This window comes from Corvus cornix, chromosome 3, assembly GCF_000738735.6.
Source record: "Corvus cornix cornix isolate S_Up_H32 chromosome 3, ASM73873v5, whole genome shotgun sequence".
NCBI classification, from domain to species: domain Eukaryota; kingdom Metazoa; phylum Chordata; class Aves; order Passeriformes; family Corvidae; genus Corvus; species Corvus cornix.
The window spans coordinates 6785107-6804664 of NC_047056.1; the positions used below are offsets into that span (position 1 = coordinate 6785107).

General features: G+C 37.8%; 1 protein-coding gene across 6 annotated transcripts in view; it reads right to left on the reverse strand.

The window, feature by feature from the left end:
* TASP1 (taspase 1) overlaps positions 1-19558 on the reverse strand; it is an 82253-nt gene that overhangs the window by 30439 nt on the left and 32256 nt on the right. For all 6 annotated transcript variants that reach the window (XM_039569533.1, XM_039569531.1, XM_010403058.3 and 3 more), the window contains 2 exons: positions 13621-13740; positions 12514-12592 (listed from right to left, as the gene is read on the reverse strand). In XM_039569533.1, coding sequence (XP_039425467.1) covers positions 12514-12592; positions 13621-13740 — 199 coding nt within the window. The remainder of the gene's footprint in view (positions 1-12513; positions 12593-13620; positions 13741-19558) is intronic.

Consider the following 19558-nt stretch of genomic DNA (forward strand, 5'->3'; position numbering starts at 1 on the left):
GGAGCACCTTTAATACAGAAACAGGCTAAGAGCATTGGCTTTGTTCAACCTGGAGAAGGAAAGGCTCCGAGGAGACCTTCTAGCACCTTCCAGTACTTAAATGGGCTACAAGGAAGACAGAGAGGGACTTCTGACAAGAGCATGGAGTAACAGGACAAGGGGGAATGTCTTTACAATGAAGGAGGGTAGATTTAAATTAGATATTAGGAAGAAATTCTTTACTGTGAGGGTGGTGAGATACTGGAACCAGTTGCCCGGGAAAGTTCTGAATGTGCCATCCCTGGAAGTGTTCAAGGCCAAGTTGGATGGGCTCTGAGTAACCTGTTCTAGTGGAAGGTGTTCCTGCCCATGGCAGGGGGTTGGAACTTGATGGGCTTTAAGGTCCCTCCCAACCAAAACCATTCTAAGATTTTATGAAAATCAAATAGATAAATACATAGATATTTTGATGCAAGTTTCTAGCCTCCTAGATTAAAGGGAAAAATATACAGATTCCTGAAGGCTCCAGAGGTATTTGGCAACAGATTCCTATGACAAGGGAAAGAAAGAAGAATGAGGCTTAATAGCCACAACAGCATTATTTTGTAAACAAACTACAAACCCAAACAAAACTCTAGAAGATCCCAGAAAACCTGTCTTCAACCAGAAGCTTCTATTCCTGCCTGAAAATCACTTGAAGATCATACAGAAACGTCAACATTGATTTTCAGAGACACGTATCTTGGATCATGCCACATTACAGTTTCTTTCAAAGTGCCAGGCAGACCAACAGTGAAATAGAACCCTTTTCTGTAGGTATTCATATGCATAATTTCTGAGAATAATACGATTTTACCTCCTATTCAAATACTCCTCATTGATTACTGCAAGATTTGCACAAGAACAGTCTGGGAATCTACAACCTTTTTTTTCATAGTCTCTTTTTCTTCTGTTATCCTACTATAATTTAGTTGTTATGGATGTATCAGTAATCCCCTCAAGTTACTATTTCAGCAGTAGTTGTTGCTAGTTAGCCTATGCACAACTTCCACAACGACCAAGTTACAAGGGGGGGTTTTTGTGATATTTTTATCTTTTAAGATTGTTACCATCTTCAAATTTTAGCTATTATACTAGATACTACTTTACACTGCATATGATTCTGAAAAAAGGTAAGAAATCTGAGCTGTAATTTTTAAATGTTAATCTTCCTGTACCAAACAGTAACTAAAACTGTATAAATAAAATAGGTATACAAACCTTAACCTGCCACAGACTTGAATCTTTCATTTGAGTTTCATGCAAGAAACTAAGGATCAAGTCACTGGGTTTTTTCCTCAGCATAGTGACTTCTCAAGAAGATTTCTAATGCCTGAAATAACCACAACAAGAGGAGAAAGAACCCAGCACAATATAAGCTGAACATCCCATACATTGCGTGCTCTGCATCTTATAATGTTCCTCCGATGGAACCAAGATGGCAAACGAAAGGAAGGCCTTGTGCAAAGCGAGGGCCTCTGAGCAGCATGTCAGAGAGAAACTGTTTTTCTGCTTCTTTTGATGGGAGATGCTTTCAAGTCAGGAAATTAGAAACAGGTGTGCCAGAGGGCACACACACATCCATGCACCACACTGAAAAACACGCGTTTTCAATTTTCAGACATGAAAGAGGCTCCTGTTGAATGGAAGGAGAAATGAAAATCTAGTTTGCTTTCTGTGAGCCATAAGCAGAGAGCTTATGGAGCTTTGACAGGCTGCTGGAGCCTGTCTAGCTATGAAACACACAGTACCTCGACACAAAGTGTTGGAACTTGTTTTAAAGGAGTATAGAATGGAAACTTGCATTACTCACATAGAGTCAAGAATGGAAAAATTAATCTAGTTTACTCCACTGCCAAAGTATGACTCTTCACTTTTCAGAAGCTAAAGACAGAAGTTACAGGTTACCTGTATTTTATCATCTATTCTACGCAGCAGAGTCTGAACCTGGCCCTGTTGTGTCTGTCCTTTAAGCTTTGATGTTATTTTCAGTTCAATAGTAGTCCCTAAAGTGTCAGTTAACAAGTTAAAGAACTACTATTTCTGCTTTATTTCCTGGATAACTTCTAGTTATGCCTACTGGAAACACAGTGAAACCTGTATTTGAGGAAGCTCTGCTTGTCATTTCCAGCATCTCTAGAAAGAGCTGCCTAAAAACTTGCAAGCCAGTGATTTTAAAAAACAAACTCTGCAGTACTATAAAAATATTTAGTTGGCAAGACACTGACACAGGTAGTTACATATTGAAATAATATTTTAATGAAGACAAAGTGCTGCAGTCTAGCAGAATGCACTACAGTATTAAATTAAAATTACATAACTTTAGCTTTTTTTACTCCTATCAGCTGCTGTATCTTGTCTTCATACTAGCAGGGGAAATTTTTAAATTACTGACCTACTGCCAGAAAAAACACCTGCAAACAAAGTCCTGTCCAATTCCTAAAGCACTGATCATAGAGGGATCAATGGAGCACATTCTTGCTGCAGACAGAATATTCTTAGATGATCTACCTACTAAGAAAATGCAATGGAAATTTTCCAACAGGTTGAAACTTTAGTAAATGTGGGCAGGTTTCAAAGACAACAAAAGACAAATTCAACATGCAGACAAACTTGTATCTAAAGTATCTCCTCTAACAAAAGGCAGGAAAACACTTATGCCTCTAAGTTTTTAATACAGGAAAAATAAACTGAAATCACTCTAAAGAACAACTCATTCAATTTTTCTACAATTTTACAGATGAGAAAAAAAAGGTTAGAGAGATACAATGCCAAATGAATGAATCCTTAAGTTTTAAATAGTGATAAATGGCAGATAATTCATTAAAAAGCTTTTTGTTTGAGTTACTATGAACAAAAAGAATTCTAGATCTACATCCAAGAGAGGTTAGAATGAAGAAAAAATGTAGGTCCCTTAAAGAGGATGTACTTTGTACATTCTTCATTACATTTAATACATTTTGAAAGATAAATCTCAGTTAAGCTGTAAAGAAAGAAGCAAACTCTTTTGCCTAGGCCTTCCTCAGAAGCTTTGCTGCTACTGATCTCTGTAAAAACACTACACCTCTCCAAACTACATCACTTTTGTCATATAAAACTTACAGGGTAAGACAGTAACTTATGTGTTTGCTACATTTACTCCCAATCCCAGAAAAGTGTTTAAGACATAGATGATGCCATGATGATTTTTCACCTTTTTATACCCCTTTTATATACCTTTTTATAGCTTTTGTATTCTTAGTGGTTTTTAGCCTACATTCTTAGATTTATTTTGTTCAGCTAGGAGACTAGACATCTTAGAAACCACAGACCCCAAGGTCCTCTCCAGAACACATTCTGTAAACCAAGATAGAACCATCCAGGGGAAGGTTCCTGGGGGAGGGGGGGCTCACTTGAGCCTCTCACTGGGGAATCTTTGATAGATATGCTAATGAGTAAGACCTATAATGATATAGCAGACCTATTGTGGGTGTGCATTGCAGTGTGCATTTTGGTGAATTCAACCTGGACATGATGCACCTAAAGATCCTTAAAATAAATACAGAGGTAAAATCCCTTTTTCCTTTCTAACCATGTTTGATTCTTGATTTTAAGACCAGGAAAAGGCATCATAGAAAGGGAGTTCAGTCTGCCACCATCTCCAATTCACTTTATATCCTTGCACCTATTTCAAGCCACTTGGGCAAGGCACAGGGACAGGGCCAGGACTAAGTGTCCCGAGCAGGAGCTGGTGCTGCAGAGCTGCTGGCCCAGGTTACAAATGCGCTGCTCTGCGAGCACTGGGCCTTCCGCAGGAGGCTACAACTTCCACAAGCCCAAGCTTGCACCTTCAAGCTTAATTGATATTATAACATCAAGTCCAATTAAAATTTCAAGAGGCAATAAGCACTCTGATTATTGTATCCATCCAGTTCTGCTTCCCAACCAGCCTTCCGAAGGCAATTCAAACAACTATTTTGATCACTCTGAGGACAAACCCCTCAGCTTTGAGCACTGCAGTACTGTGTTTAATTGACTGCTTCTCAGTGCCACCACTCCCACAAATCATCTGTGCCTGGGGCTTCCTCTCTCTGCTCCCAGACTCGTGGTGGTGGTGAGTTAGTTCACATGCTACAGCACTGAAGCCTCCCAGCTGTATCTGGACGCAAAGGCTGAATGAACTTTTGACAGAAACATTCACTTCACAGGTAAATACTGATCTGTCTGGAGATAGACCTCTTCTTTCTCCACCCTACCCTCTGGTTCATGGTAACAATGACATAACTCTTCTCTCATATGCAGCTGCTTCATCTGTGATGCATTAAATTACCTCTTATTCCCCAAATCTTACAGGACCAGTCTGATTCTGACAGATAATACATATGCCTACAAAGAGATTAATTGTATCATAATATCTATCTCACAGTGTAGCTCAAACAATCTGTACAGGATACAAGATTTGCATGTGAAATTCCTCTGGGCATTGGGAGCTTGGACTCAGAGGGACAGGCCAGACAGACAGTGCTGCATGTGTGTGCTAGGTAAGGGCTAATAACACATGCAAGGTTGAAGCGAGATTTATAATCACACTGTAAATGTGATTCACTGGCACAGGTTGCTCAGAGAAATTGTGGATGCTCCATCCCTGGAAGTGTTCAAGGCCAGGCTGGATGGAGCTTTGAGCAACCTGTTCTAAGAGAAGGTGTCCCTGCCCAGGGTAGAGGGATTTCATCTATTAAGGTCCTTACAACCCAAACCATTCCATGATTCTATGAAACAGCACTGGCCAGGTGTCCACTCACTGGATCCTAATACAGCCACTACTGCCCTAAAACACAAAGGAATCACAAAGCCAAAGTTATGCATTACAAGTCAATTTATTTGCATTAAAGCTTTCCTGAAAAGTATTTACTCCGTAGATTTGCACATCGCTGTAGTTTGTTTGCAAAAGGAGTTTTCAAGTAGGAACCTACAGATCAGTGGCTTCCATAAGGAGACCACAACACTGGCTGAGGACATAGCTCAACAACCAATTTAACAACCACAGACCATCTCTGCATAGGTGTCATTCCTATTCCATCCTATTCCACATTACCCATTCCATATTGCCTGCAAAAGCATCCATAAGACACACAATGGACCGGAAAGAAGGACAGATGTGAACACAAAGTTTGAGCAGGAAAAGGTGGGGCAAGGAAGAGTGAATATATTTATTCCCTTATTGATGTGGATTTCAAAAACAAGACAAAACCTTCTTGAGCAGGGGGCTGGACTGGACCTGCAGAGGTTCCTTCCAAACTAAACAATTCTGTGATTCTTCACAACACAGTATGTGCTATTTTTTCCTTCATGGAATGATGCATTTATATATACAAATGTATATCCAACACAGCTTTTAAAGTATCATGATCTAATCTCTAAAATGCCTTTATGAGAATAAAGGCCACTGCTTTTGTTGAGAGACCTTAACAGTCTTTCAGGATCTTGGTGAATTCACCAACACAAGAAATTGTTAAGGAAGTTTACACAGAATAAATACAGTTTGTACACATATTCCTAAAACACTGCTGTTTTCTCTATCTGATCTTCATTCCATTCAAGAAAAGACTCTGTGCAGGGTAGAAGAGCAAGACATCATTGAAAGACTTTTCCCAAACAGAATCCTCAACTACACCTCATAAATAAATATGGTATCTCCAGAAATCTGGTATCCCTGCTACCTTCTCAACAAAACACAACTCTGGCTCAGCCCTGAAACCAAATTACATTTGGTAGCATGCTTAGTTTATCTGAATAAACTCAATGTATTTCAAGATTCTACTCCTTCTTCTTTGGGATTATAAATTAGGTTGTATTTAAAATCTCCCTAGGATAACCTATGGGCCTTTCTTGTGTCAAATAGTCTCCTCAAATACATTTTAGTAAAAGCTGGAGATTTTGCAGCTTTGTGTCACAGAATATCTTCATTTTGTAAATAATGCAAGACCTTCTGCCTATCGTCAGAAATGCAATATTAAAGGTTTGCTGGCTTCAATGGCTGGTACCTAGACACAAAGCACACCCATTCTTTGTACGCTTTCTATTTCCTGCTGTTGTAAAGATGAAAGAAATGCAAGACATCATTTTCAGTCTCTACACTTCCACTCAAAAATTCTACTTAGGGCTGCATTTTCAAAGCGTCCTGCATTAGCTGTTACTGTAATTCTACATTTACCTTTATATTTATAGTTAAGGTTCTGTATATCCAAAGAGAATTATGATTTTTTAATTTATCTCCCAGGAAAGATACAGCCTCCCTCTTACCCCAGCAGTATTACTTTTGGCACAGTTAGTGAATGAATATTCACAATCATCATGAATATTCCAACTGAGGAGGAGATTCAGTGTCACACTTGATATTATTTTGAATAAGAAGAATATGCACAAAGTCCTTGTTTCTTATTATGACCAGGAAAAAATAGGAAATGTTTTCTTAAAGTACAGCCAAAAAATGGACTATTGTTTCTCCTGCGGTTGGGTTTTGTTCACAAATGTTTTCCCTCCAAATAGTACCCATCTTCCTGTGTTTACATTCATATACCAACAAAAAACATCGACTAAAGAGTTCCAAGCAGCCTTATGAGTGTGGTTCTGGCCTCTTTTTGGGGGGAGGTGTGGGGGGTGCTTAAAGGGGAGCCTGTTTTGTTTGTGTCTGTGTGCACACATGCACAGAAAAGCTTTTAAACACCACAGATTTGGCTTCTACTACGTTGATCCAAAACCCAGTTTAGCTGTTTTTTACATTTATAACTAAATAAAGGCCACTGGTCACGCTCATCTCATTTAACAAGCTTTCACTCCATCTCTACCATCATTCCTGCATGGAATGGGCCTTGCACTGTTATTACATGCCACAGTTAAGGTTGCCCAGGTATCTTGGCTATGCCTGCAACTGCAACATTCTCTGAATTTCTCGAATTTTAATACTGGTTTTGAGATATTTGAATTCCTGTAATGTTTATCCTTCAGCTGCCAATAAAGTCCCACAGCCATTTTTCCCCAAACAAAATATTAATTTTAATATAATTTGGAGTTTATATATCAAAATGCCTCAAAACATTGATGGGGAAAAAAACAGAAAGGCTTCACTTGTTTACACAGAAACTGAATTTTAGACTGAGAGTTACAGAATAAACCTTGGATTTAAGGCCCCTTAAATTCACAGTCATCTCTAAGTTCCACCACCTTCCCCACTGTGTTTTTAGAAAGTCTCCATCTTTTGATTTCAGTTGTCCCAGGCCCTGTTAAACTATTACCATAAAATATGAGTTTTACAATACCCTGTATTTTGTAAACCTTGAAGTAACTTTTGAGAAGCCAAAAAAAAAAAAAAAAATAAAACCAAAGACATTGTGGTTAAAAAACAAGGCCAAGTGACTGTTAGAGGTATGAAATTACCATGCAAAAAGTTGAAGTCATGCCCAAACAAGTTCAGAACCACCACCTTTGGCACATTCAATATAAAAATATGATAAAAATAGCCAAAAATATTTAAGAAACAACTTGCTAAAAGGCATAAGAACTAATACGAAATCCTTCCTGAATAGGCAAAAGCAGGAAGCCTCCCAGCAGCCACAGGGCCAACAAATAATACAAAACCATTGAAAGAAAGCTACAGGAACTTGGACTTACTTTCAAGTACTCATGTGGTGACATCTTCCCCATCCTGCTTTTTTTTTTTTTTTTTCTAAATGAGGCAGGTACTGAAAAACTGAAGCTTCAATTGCAGGATTTTAGAACAAAATTAGTAAAAACTGAAGAATAAATCCTACTGTGTTATTAACTGTGGCATTTAAACTAAAACTCTTCCTTTCCCAAGGAAGTTTCTACAAAGGTAACCACAGAATAAAACTGTTCCCAGCAAAATTTAAATATCTGGTCTTCTAAGAACAAAAAGAAATGAGAAATCTTCAGAAGTCACCCTGACCTATTAGAACAAATATACCTCGAGTTTATAAAGTCCCAGTATCACAAATTGCCAGAAGCCTGGACAATGCAATGGAGGTGCTTTTCCCAGTCCTGTACTTTTCCTTGGAGAACTGCAAACACTCTCTATCTGAAACAGGCCACCAAACAGTCTGGAGCTCTGGTTCAACCCAAGGTATCTGTTCCACATGGATTTCAGTGTGCAAGAGTTTGTACTCTGCCTACTTTGAATTACTATTCTGAACTCTCCTTTCCCCAACCTGTTCAATCTCTAGTTGATCATCACTTCCAAGACCCAAAGACATGAACAATTTCTTAAGTATGGAATGAAAAGAGTTTACAAAACTTGACCCCTCAAAATTGCTTGCATGAAACTAATGCCAAAAAATATCCTTTTTCATGATTGAATATATAGCCTGATGTAACAAACTCTCAGGGCTTGAATTTCTATTCTCAGCTATCACTGAAAAAAAGTTTAGAAGTGTAAACCAGCACAAATGGGAAACCTTTTACTTCCTAAAGAATTGTTCAGCTAAAATTATTCGGTCTAAAACATATTAATACCAAATAATTTTGAGGATACTTTTGATAAAGCTTTAAGGGAATTAGAGTTGAACTTTTTATTCAAGATTTTTTTTTAAATTCCAAATGTGATTTGATGAGTCAGCTATTCTCTGCAGTCATTTAACAATAAACATTAAACATTACTCAATACCCACAGCAACCACAGTCTAATTTTATTCTTTTTTCTCTTCTCCCCACACAACGGAAAAAAATTCCCTGTAGAAACTATTAGATTTGTGCCAAATTTATGACTCAAAGACAAAGTAAAATAAATAGACATGTAAAATTAAACAATAAAATGTTATATTGTGAAAACCACAGAAATTTAAGCTGACTGTAAACTTCTTTTATGTACACATTTTAAATATGTTTACATACAGGTGAAAATGTCTGAATGTAAAATGAAACATGAAATGAATGTGCAGGTACACTGTTTTTATTTATACATACCATGCAAGTGTCATTTGTTGCTGTTTTTTTAAAAATATATGTCCACACAAAGCCCATTTGGAAACCTACAGGAGGGAGTATAATCACTATTACACAGGTCCCATGGGTTAGCAAGTATAGTCCCGGAAGGGATGTCCTTGCAAAGGGGTGCTTACAGCTTCCTCTGTGACCTGACAGGACCTATCAGATGGCCAGCTTGAATATGGACAATTCTTTGAGCCATTTAAAGTTCTAACCGTCTCCGTGATGCACGCTTAAGAATAGGAAACTCTGAGGCAGAGTCTCTCTCTCTCGTTTCCGGTGCTGGGACAGGTGGCTGCGGGCCCTGTGTAGGGGCCAGCGGGCCCGGCCCAGGCCCTGCTCAGGCCAGGCCAGGCCGGGCCACGGCCATCCTGGAGCCAACGGGCCCTGTTCCACCCGCAGAACCCCCCACAGCTCTGCTGTGGGCAGCCGGAGCAGCTTGGCTCTCCCCCTCTCCACTGTGATAAGCCACATTCCAGCTGCAAGGCCTAGGTGAGATTAACCCTTTTAGTGCTGTGAAAACCTGAGGGAAGAGAGAGAGATGCTTAAAGCTGAAATTCTGTTGTAAAGCTATGATATATCAGAGTACCTGTTGTAATTTCATGAAGGCATGAAATGGGGGATGGAGCATTCAACTTGTACTTGTGAGCAAAAGCACCTGTGCTGAGATAGGCAGATGCTGAAGCAGCTGTAATTTGATGAGAAGTTTGAACAGGGAGAGATGGAAGCGATGAGGACTTTTGTTCCAAATGGAAAAGGAGAAAACCTCAGTTCCTAGAGATGCTCCCAGAGATAGTCCTAAAGATGAAGATGAGGAAGACCCTTTGCTCCCAGGGAAGGAGAAGGGCCTCTGTCCTTCGAGATGAAAATGCTCCCAGAGATGGGTGAAGAGAACTTTTGTTTCTGAACAGCTCAACCTTAAAATTGTACCCCAGTAACTCAAGATTGGACCCTTGAAAGCAGTTGTGGGAAAAGCTGCAAGTCGGGGGAAGGGACTCTCACATGATGCGAGCAGAGAACCAACCCAGACGGCTGTCTCGTTGTGATAATTTCTCCATAGCATTGACATGAGAGACTCCTCTTTCTAAATGGACTGAAGAAGGTTATTATGGAAGTGGTAAACAGACTGAACATCTCAAGGGTTGTCTTTTTACATTGTCAGTGGGAGAAGGGAGAAAGGTGGGGGGAGAAGAAGAGTTCTGAAGGTGCAGTATGATTTTATTTTTTCTTTTTCCCTCTTTTAGGTCTGTTAATAAACTTCTTTATATTCTTTCAATATTCTTTATATTCTTCACTGCCTGCTTTGCTTTTCTCCTAATTCTTATATCACACAAGGTAAATAGTAATGAGTATTTTGGACCAAACCACTACAACAGGCTAGTCGGGTTTTAGTTACATCAAGCAACAGTGGTGATATTCTGTTAAGAAGCACTGTCCATCCTGGAGCTTTCCAAATCAAGGCATCTTCTAGAGTTTACACAATACCTTTACTTTCTAAAAATGTAACAATGATATATTTTAATGCATTATTCTCTTGCTCAGCCATGGCAGTTTCACCTGAATATTTGCAGATGTTTACGCCCCCATTCCCATCTCCTGTTGTGATCCAGCCAAGCTGTTTCATTCTTTCAACTTTTCCTACAACTTAATTTTTCCATCCCTTTACTCCTTAATTAAATTCATGGTTCACATTGTTGGATGTTCATATTTTAAACAAGAGTCAGGCATCAATATGTTTTAGAACTGCACTAAACATAAAGTACATTATAAAATAAAACATTATGAGCTTCTGAAATGGAAAAAAGAATGGTATTGATTACAGAAGAGTTCTCACTTCCTGTAAACATTTCTATCTCCCTCTCTCTCACAGACATACACACGCTTACTTTAAAGGAAAACCAGAAACAAGAGTTTAATTAAACACCACTAGTCTGAATTCAAATCAGTGAATGAACAGATGGCCAAGCTTCACAGCCGCCAGCAGGCCACTCCAATTAACTGGGACTGGGATCAGGGTAATGTCATGGAAGCTAGATGTTTTGAACCAAACAAGTATCCATAAATGTGTGTTTGTGACAGTTAAAAATAGCATAAAATTGAAGCACTTAGCACTGTATAAAAGTGGTACCAGCAAAAAGAGAGAAGGTTCCTATTTCAGGCCATCATTAAATCTCCTCATCTCCTGTAACTGCACCAGGATGTTTGTCAGTACTCACATAGACTTCAAATCCAGCTGACTTTGCAAAGAACTAAATAAAGTTGTCCTTCTCAGCTTTTCCACAAACAATGTCTAATATTGGACTTATGCTCACTAATTAATATGGTCCCCAATATTTACATATATTCGGTTACATAGGTAAGCATTTATTAAATTAAAACCAATACGGTGTCCCTTGTGCAAGAACATCTACTGACACTCCTGCATTCAGTAGAATCCTCCCTTGAGTACCAAAAAGGACATCTGCTATTACTGACATTGAACTTAAAGGTGAACATCTACAGAAATTTTCAACAGTTCAAGACAGACGTGAATACAGAGGAAATAAAAGCAACACAGGATATTCCTGATGCTCTTCAGCCTCTATCAACCCCCCCCCTCCCACTTCTGCATCATCTAACTCTGCATTGCCCATGGGATATAGCTGACATTACCTAAATTTCACCTCTCCCTGTACTGAATGCTGATAACTCTGCCCACTGAGCAGTGGGATATACCTTAAATTTGCAACCTGACATAAGCACTTATGAAAAAGTGTCACGAATAGTTTTTCTGATTGAGGCTGTTCATACAACTAGGGGAAGAAAAAAAAAAGTAAAAGCAACTCCTACATAACTTCACCTTAAGACTTTTGTGTTCTGCAAGGCATCAAATGAACACAATACTTCTGTGTGTCCAGGACCCTGAGCCTTCCAAAGAGAACAAAAGCTCTCCTAATTCTTACACTGCTTTCACAATTGCTGAATGAGTATTTTCTGATACACTTATTCCAGTATTTTGGTTTTCCCTTTTCCCCTTCCCTTCAGAAGGAAAAGAGAGATGAAGAACAAATTCACCTAAATACTCATTTGAAATAGTAATTAAAAGTTTTGGAGGGAAATACACTGCATGTAGCATTTTTGTATCCAAAGGACCCTCTGATTATCTTAGTCCTTTACACAAGGCTTCCATTCCCAGAGGTATTCTGCATTTAATACAATACTGGGCTGATAAGCACTTTTTCACAGCAGGACAGGTTCCTTAACATCTAACAAATACAGCACGTCCTTTCAGTGCAATACAAAACAGGATAAAAATTTCCATGGTTGCTAATTAAGTAAAAAGAGCAATATGAGCAACCAACAAGAGATCAATCCATGGATTTAAAGACTATATTGACGCACACACACACATATATATGCAAATAAATGACAGAAATTTAGAATATGGTCTGGAAATAATGTTGGTATTTTAAATTTGCAAGCTAATTACAGAGAAAGATAGCAACTTCATTAAATATTTATAAAAGTAGTAAATACCTGAAGTACTCACAGCAGTGGAATAAGGGTTATGAGCTCCTGTATTTTCAGCCCAGCAGCCACAACCATAAAGAGCTGCCTAAGGAAAGAAGCACATTGTTCATAAATTTTAAATGTATGAGATTTTTGGTTTATTCCCTTTCCTTAAAAAAAGAAAAATGAAAATACAAAAACAACCTCAAACCAACAACAATAACAAAAAAAGAAACGCAAGAAAAATCCAAGTATTAATACAAAAGATAAATAAGAATATCATAACCATATTGTAATTCTACTCCATTTTGCTACATCCTTTTACTATTCTTGAGATCTGAGTGTTTGTCATAGACACAGTATTCTAGCCTAGCTTAACATAAAATGAGGGTAGAGATAACCCTGTTCATATAAAGTCTCTTTCACTCTGCTATTCAAAAAAAAATCCTAAATACATTTCAAAAGAGAACTGCTTTTTGCACAGTGGCTATTCAAAAAAAAAAATCCTAAATACATTTCAAAAGAAAACTGCTTTTTGCACAGTGGCAAATGTCAACCAAAAATACAGCTGTACAGCAATGGAGTATAAATTTCTGCTGCACCTCAAAATTTCCTAACAACAATAAGGTGACACATCATAAATATATCATTATTATTAACATTAATAATAAATAGAACTGTATATCATTTAAAAACAATCATAATTATAAATAACACATCATAAATATCTGATGTGTTCTTTTATTACTTTTGTCCCTTCCTCCAATTCACAAGATCATTTAAAAATTAATTAGGACAGCTTCCCTAAATATTGAGAGGAATCTTATTTTAAGACTCTAAGCATTTAAGAGACCATTTGTGGTATTAAGGATGTATTTAAGCCCAAGAAATTAACTTGTTGATATCTCTGGCAAAAGGTAACTCACCACAGACCAATGTCTTACCTATCACTGTTTTATCACACTGATGGAGGACACTAAGAACACTTGCATATCAGTGCAGTGAAAATGCCTTCAGCATTTAACAGGAAGGAAGGGAGAACAGAAGTTTGCTGTCACAGCTCCTGCTTGATACCACACCTGCTTGTGACACTGAACAATCATTCCCAACTGAAAAAAAAAGTACAATAATCACCTGACCAACTCTTCCAGGATGCTTCAGTGCTAAACCTCCACTGGAGACAGCAGCAGCAACATTTCCTTCTTGGTCAACAACAACTGCACCAACTGTATCCAGTGTTCCTGAGTCATTCTCCTGCAGGACACACAAACAGAAAAAAAACCTAGTAAAAATAGTATATTAAAGTCAGATCATACCTTAGGAGTGTGCAGTGATAGGCCTAGCAACAAAATGGATTTGTTATCATGCACTTGTATCCAGTGTGCTGCCATAAATCTGCCCAAAATGCTCTTTTGCCTCAGACAGGGCTTAATAAAACTTCTCCAGTAACAAGAAGGTAATAAACATCTCAGAACTCATCCAATGCTTAGATCACCTGCTTTTACTCACAGAAGTCCCAAAAGTCATGTTTTCTTAGTGGTTGCCACCTGTCCACTAAGAAATGACTCAGCAACTGATGCCACATCAAAAAGCCTTTCCTAAAAGCCTCAAGATGGCATTTTCAGAGGCTCTGATCTTTAAAGATGTGTGACTAAAAAAAAAGAAATTAAAACAAAATTTTAAAAAACTGACCAAAAACAAAACAAACCCAAAACAAACCAACAACAAAAAAACAAAAGCAAAAAGTAAAACCAAACAAAAAAATTAAAACAAACAAACAAACCACAAAAAAAAACACACCAAAAAATCAATAAGCAGTTTACCAGGTAAAGAGAAAATACTGATATTATGACCAAGGCAATAAATAAAAGCCTCAAGAAAAATCTCCCCTAGGACAGATTCTTTCTGCCAGACTTGTTCTCAGTTCAGGAATCTTTAGTGGAGGAAGCAATTTACTCTTTGCTCCCTGTAACTAGAGGGTAACTAGAAAAGCATCCTTACTTCCGTGACTTCTGAGGTAGATTTACTCCCCCAAGTGCATGGATCTTTCTTTATGTCCTTCCCCCCCTCCTTAATACACCACATTAAGTCCCTCTTAGAGAAGGAGCAGTTCTCCCCTCTCTGCCCAGGCTTGCCCTAGATTCCCCTCTCTGCAGAACCCAGGACAAGGCACTCAGACCTCATGCTCCACCACACACACAGCATGCAGTGTACAGAAAATAAAATGAATAAGCAAAATTGGTCCATCATCCATCACATATTCCAGAGATGCACACTGCTGCTGCACAAGCCTCAAGCCTCTTATACAGACTTACCCAGTGAAATAATGCCAAAGGTTATTAAGTTTTTCATATAAACGTGAATTTTCTGGACTAGAATTCAGAGGGAGGAATTAAAAAAATATATACACCTAACTATTCAACTTCAAATTATCAAGTTCCCATCATCAATTAAAATTTCCATGGGCATACTATGTCACTTATCAAGCAGGATTTTTAGTACTGCAATGCTGATGATACTCTGTCCACACTTAATTTAATAGAGAACACTTGGGTTAATTCTGTGTCAGTCTTAAAAGGAAAAACAGGCAGTGCAGCACTATCATGTTCTACAGTACTTTTCAAGCAACTGGAACTCCTAGGCAGGAGTTTCATCCTTGGCTTTCACCCAGAGAAACAGTAAATTTCTTCTCTGCACCCACACCTAGATGTTCCTTAGCATCTACAATCAGAAGCTGGCACCGACCATACTTAATATTAAAACAAGTGGACAGATGTCCCAACAATAAAGGAGAGTAACTGCTTAAAGACAGAGAGGGGTGAAAAGTTAGAGATCCACAGTTTCAAGTGCACTGGGAAGAAGAGTAAGTTGAAAATCAGAAGAAGGAAGGATCAGGGAGCATAGGAAAAGTAGAAACAAAAGGAGTTTTGACGACAGGAGCGAAGGGGATAAGAAAAGAGCCAGCTCCCTTCCAAGTTGTAAAGATGAAAGAAAATCAAGGAACCCTTTTTTAACATCTCATATGCAAAAGTACTTTCCAACTCCCAGGACTCCCAGACACACCCTGAGCTAATACTAACCCAGTTCAAACAATACAATTCAGTGGTTTGAAAAGACCTTAAGCAGCAGAACAGGCTGCTCACTGGAGGTGCAGATTCCCATCTTCGGAGGTTTCCAAAATCAGGCTGGACAAAGCTCTTCCCAACATGAATTCTCTTATGATTTCTATGTAGAGAAGAACTACTAATGATACAGGTGTTGCTGTCTACCCCCTGCCCCCTTTCATCAAAGGAAATTATACCCACAACAAAAAACTCAATTAATAGACAACTACAGGTATAAAAATCAAGCCTGTCAAAGTTAGGAAATACCAGAATTAAGGCCACCTGAACAATCTTAATTCATATTAAATCAAGCATTTAGGGCTCCTAAAATGAACAGAAATACATGTTAGAGGAACAAGGTTCAGTATGGGTCAGTAAGTTTTTAGTATCATCTAACAGCTTAGAAAAAATATTTGCAGCCTTCTTTGCAGCATCTGTAAAACTCTCTGCTCAATCTGCCATCCATTTCCACATAGCTCACATGCATAAGTACTTGCCTTCTGTAGCTAAATTACTAACTCCTTTTTTAAAAAGGTATTTTAATCAAAACCCACAAGCACTAACAAGTATACGTTGTATGGAAAACTTCCTTCATCATTATTTCACTTCAAAGAAGACCTATTTCCTATCAGTATTTGTTGTTAATTCAGTGGTGCTCTGTTTCCTTTGACTTACTTTATTTTTAAATGGGGCAACTTAGAGGCTGGAAATCTTTTCTAAGGAAGGCATTGCTAAGGGAAGGTTAAGTTGGCCCACACAACCTTCTGAAGGAAATCTGTATCACTGAAGCAAAGGAATTCTGTGTTTTTCTTCTTGGTAATATAAATTCGGTGTCAGGGGGGCAGTTTGTGATAAGAAAGAGTCACTGATATATAGGTGATGCTGTATTTATCCTTACTCAGCAAACTGAAAACCAGTGATGACCAGTTCTAATCCATATCCAATGGGAAAAATACATTGTCAGTATTTCTGTATATGTGAACTGTACTGACAATGATTTCCAGTAAATAAAGAGCTCATCGCAATTTAACAAAGGACCTTCCTGTAATCTCCCTACAGAAAAGCATCATGTGCCTGAGGAGCCACAGCAAGACTACACCTGCTAAAAGACTTTCAGTGTCACACATTTCATCTCTTCAAATCATATGAATATTGAAAACTAGAGGATTCTGTCCAGTTAGTATCAGGACAATAAAAACAAGTACGTTAAACACTACAATTCACAAAGTATAAAACAAGCCCAAACTTTATACAGGTCCTACAGGGACTAAACAAGATCCAGCTTGCTTGTCCTTATCTTTCTATTGATTAATTTAGCTACTTAAATTTTAAAATTTTGCAGGTTCCAAAGGAAACTTGGTGATATCTGTTACCAAAGTCTGTATGTGACTTCAGCTAGGAATTTATACTTGTCCACAGCAAAAGCAGTTTGGCATTTTAACAATGTAGTATTACAATCTAAATGTAATCTATTATGTAGTTAATATTTTGCATGGAAACAACTGAAAGTCAGTCGTCACATTATTTAATTTGCACCTTGCAACAGGAAAGGAAATTAATTTATTAAACCATAGTCCAAATAATCAAAATTTTGCTAAGAGCTTGTACACAAAACAGGAAGAAGTTCATCTGCACAAATGCAGAGTTCTATCAGGCATTTTTTAAAACCCCTCCTTCCCTCCTGCACATGGAAAAATTGTAAATATTCATCACTACAAGCCCCTAAGGAAGCAATTAGCAGTTCAGGAGAGCTCTACCCAGTGCCCACTGAAAGATTCTACACGCAGGGCCTTTTCCCTCTCCACTTGAGATGGTTTTGAAATGCCATGAAAAGTAATTACCACTAATTCTCATCTCTGAGTATAACTGACAAAATACAAAATTAATCAGATTGAAACAATTAACATTTATATGCTATTACCCAGCTATCTAATTATACAAAGCTCGATGAACAATCCCAGCCTTCCCAGTTTAACAGTTGTTTGGTGTGTAAAAAAGAACATTTTGTTTGATCTTCATGTGCAAGATGAGGAAATTATTCTATACTGTATTTCCACAGAAAATTTTTGTTTTGTTTTGGCTTTAACTAGAATGGATGAAAATCATTTAGGTTTCTTTTCCCGTATTAAATGGATTTTGAAGTATAGTTTTGAGATCTTTAAGGTATTATTACACCACTTCCACACAAATGTGGGATGGAAAATTTATTACTTTAAGGAAATTTCCAAACTGAAAGACTAAATAAGACAGACACTAGAATGGCCATAGTTGACTGCTACACTTACAAATACCCAAACATAGACAAAAATATTTTCTAAATATGTTCAATCTTAATACAGTAACTGAGGAACATGGAACTTGATTCCACACATAGAATTCCAACTGGTGTACACATATGGGGGTACCTATGTTAAACTAGATAAAATCCAAGCCAGTTTTAATAAAACTCAAACTAAATAATGTTATTTATGGAGTTAAATACCTAGACTATAAAATACTAACTTATAAACACTAATCAATTAAAAAAAATAATGGGTACTGGGGATTCTTAGTTTCACTTATTCAAATCAAGAAGAGGACAACTTTTTACAGATATGCTGAGATCACTTGTAAAAGTTTGTAATAGCAGAAGACAAATTAAAATTAGGGCTTTTAGCCAAACTCTGCTAAGCTATTTTCAATGCCAATTTCCTCTGGTAAAAGACAGACTAACAGTAAGCAGACAAATGTTTACTTCTGATATTTACTGGTGCTTGAGGGGAGAATTTGAGAATGGCATCTGGCTGAATGAACACATCAGTCACCCCCCAGGAGTATGTTTAGTTAATTTTGTTTGTGTGTGAATTATTTCTTAGCTATGTAAATCAGTAAGACTCTACAACTTAAAAAAGACTGAAGTTTTACACCTTCAAAATTTGGTGAAGTTATTCATGGATCTCCCTGTGTGCAAACCCTCTGCAAATCCCGCATTGGGTGAACAATGAAAAATACAGCAAAGAGAAAACTCCATTTACTCAGGTAATAAAAGTCCTTTAGTAAGTTACACTGCCACGTTTTTCCATACAAACTTTGACAAATTTAAACAGCCTGATTCTTTTTGAGGTTGGTATAATTACATTTTTATTGAAAACTAATTTTTAAGCTTGTATTTTTCTTTTTAGCTGGTGACATTTATCAGTAGCTCAGACTTCCAAGTAATTTCAGTCTGTTTTGGTCTGCAATACTATCTCTTCACACTGGTCAACTAGTACTGATCCCATTCAACCTCACCTTTGCTAACATCCTTTCTACCTTGCTCTCCCCACAGCCTGCAGCACTGGCAACAGAGGCACATAAGCTGAGCTGCAGCACTGAGTTGAAGTGGGTGAGTCAAACCAGACAATAAACCAGTTCTGAAGTCCTGCTGAAAGGAATGGTCTGCAGCTCCAGAGAAGCTGATAAAAAAGTTACATGAGTATTTATCAGTTAAAATAACTTTGACAAGAAGATTTAATTGTAATTATTCAAGTATTTAAATGGTTTTAAACCAATTATTTGAAAACCTTTTATGAGAGCACAGCTTTGACAGTGTGAGTTTTAGGGCAACAAATCACATGCCTCATCCTTGCTAAATGACCCTTTTCTACTAGCCTGGGGAGAAATGTTCAACTTCTTTTTTTCTGTAAGAATTTGATTTTGCATTTCTATTTCATTTTGAAAAATTACTTTGAAAACCTTACTTCCTGTAAGGCTGCAATTATCTTCCACTCTTTGGATAGCATGAGAATTCCATATTGAGAGCATGGGTTGGTATTCACCCCTGCTCCATGGACAGGATGTGCCCTGACAGCTGACAAAACCAGCATGTTGCTACTGGATTACTTCCAGGGAGAAGAGCTCTATTTGATCACCTCCTTTACCTACCACCACTGGCCTTTGGGGATCTCCCACAAGCGCTGCACAGGACTCTGGAGCCCTTGAAATTTCAA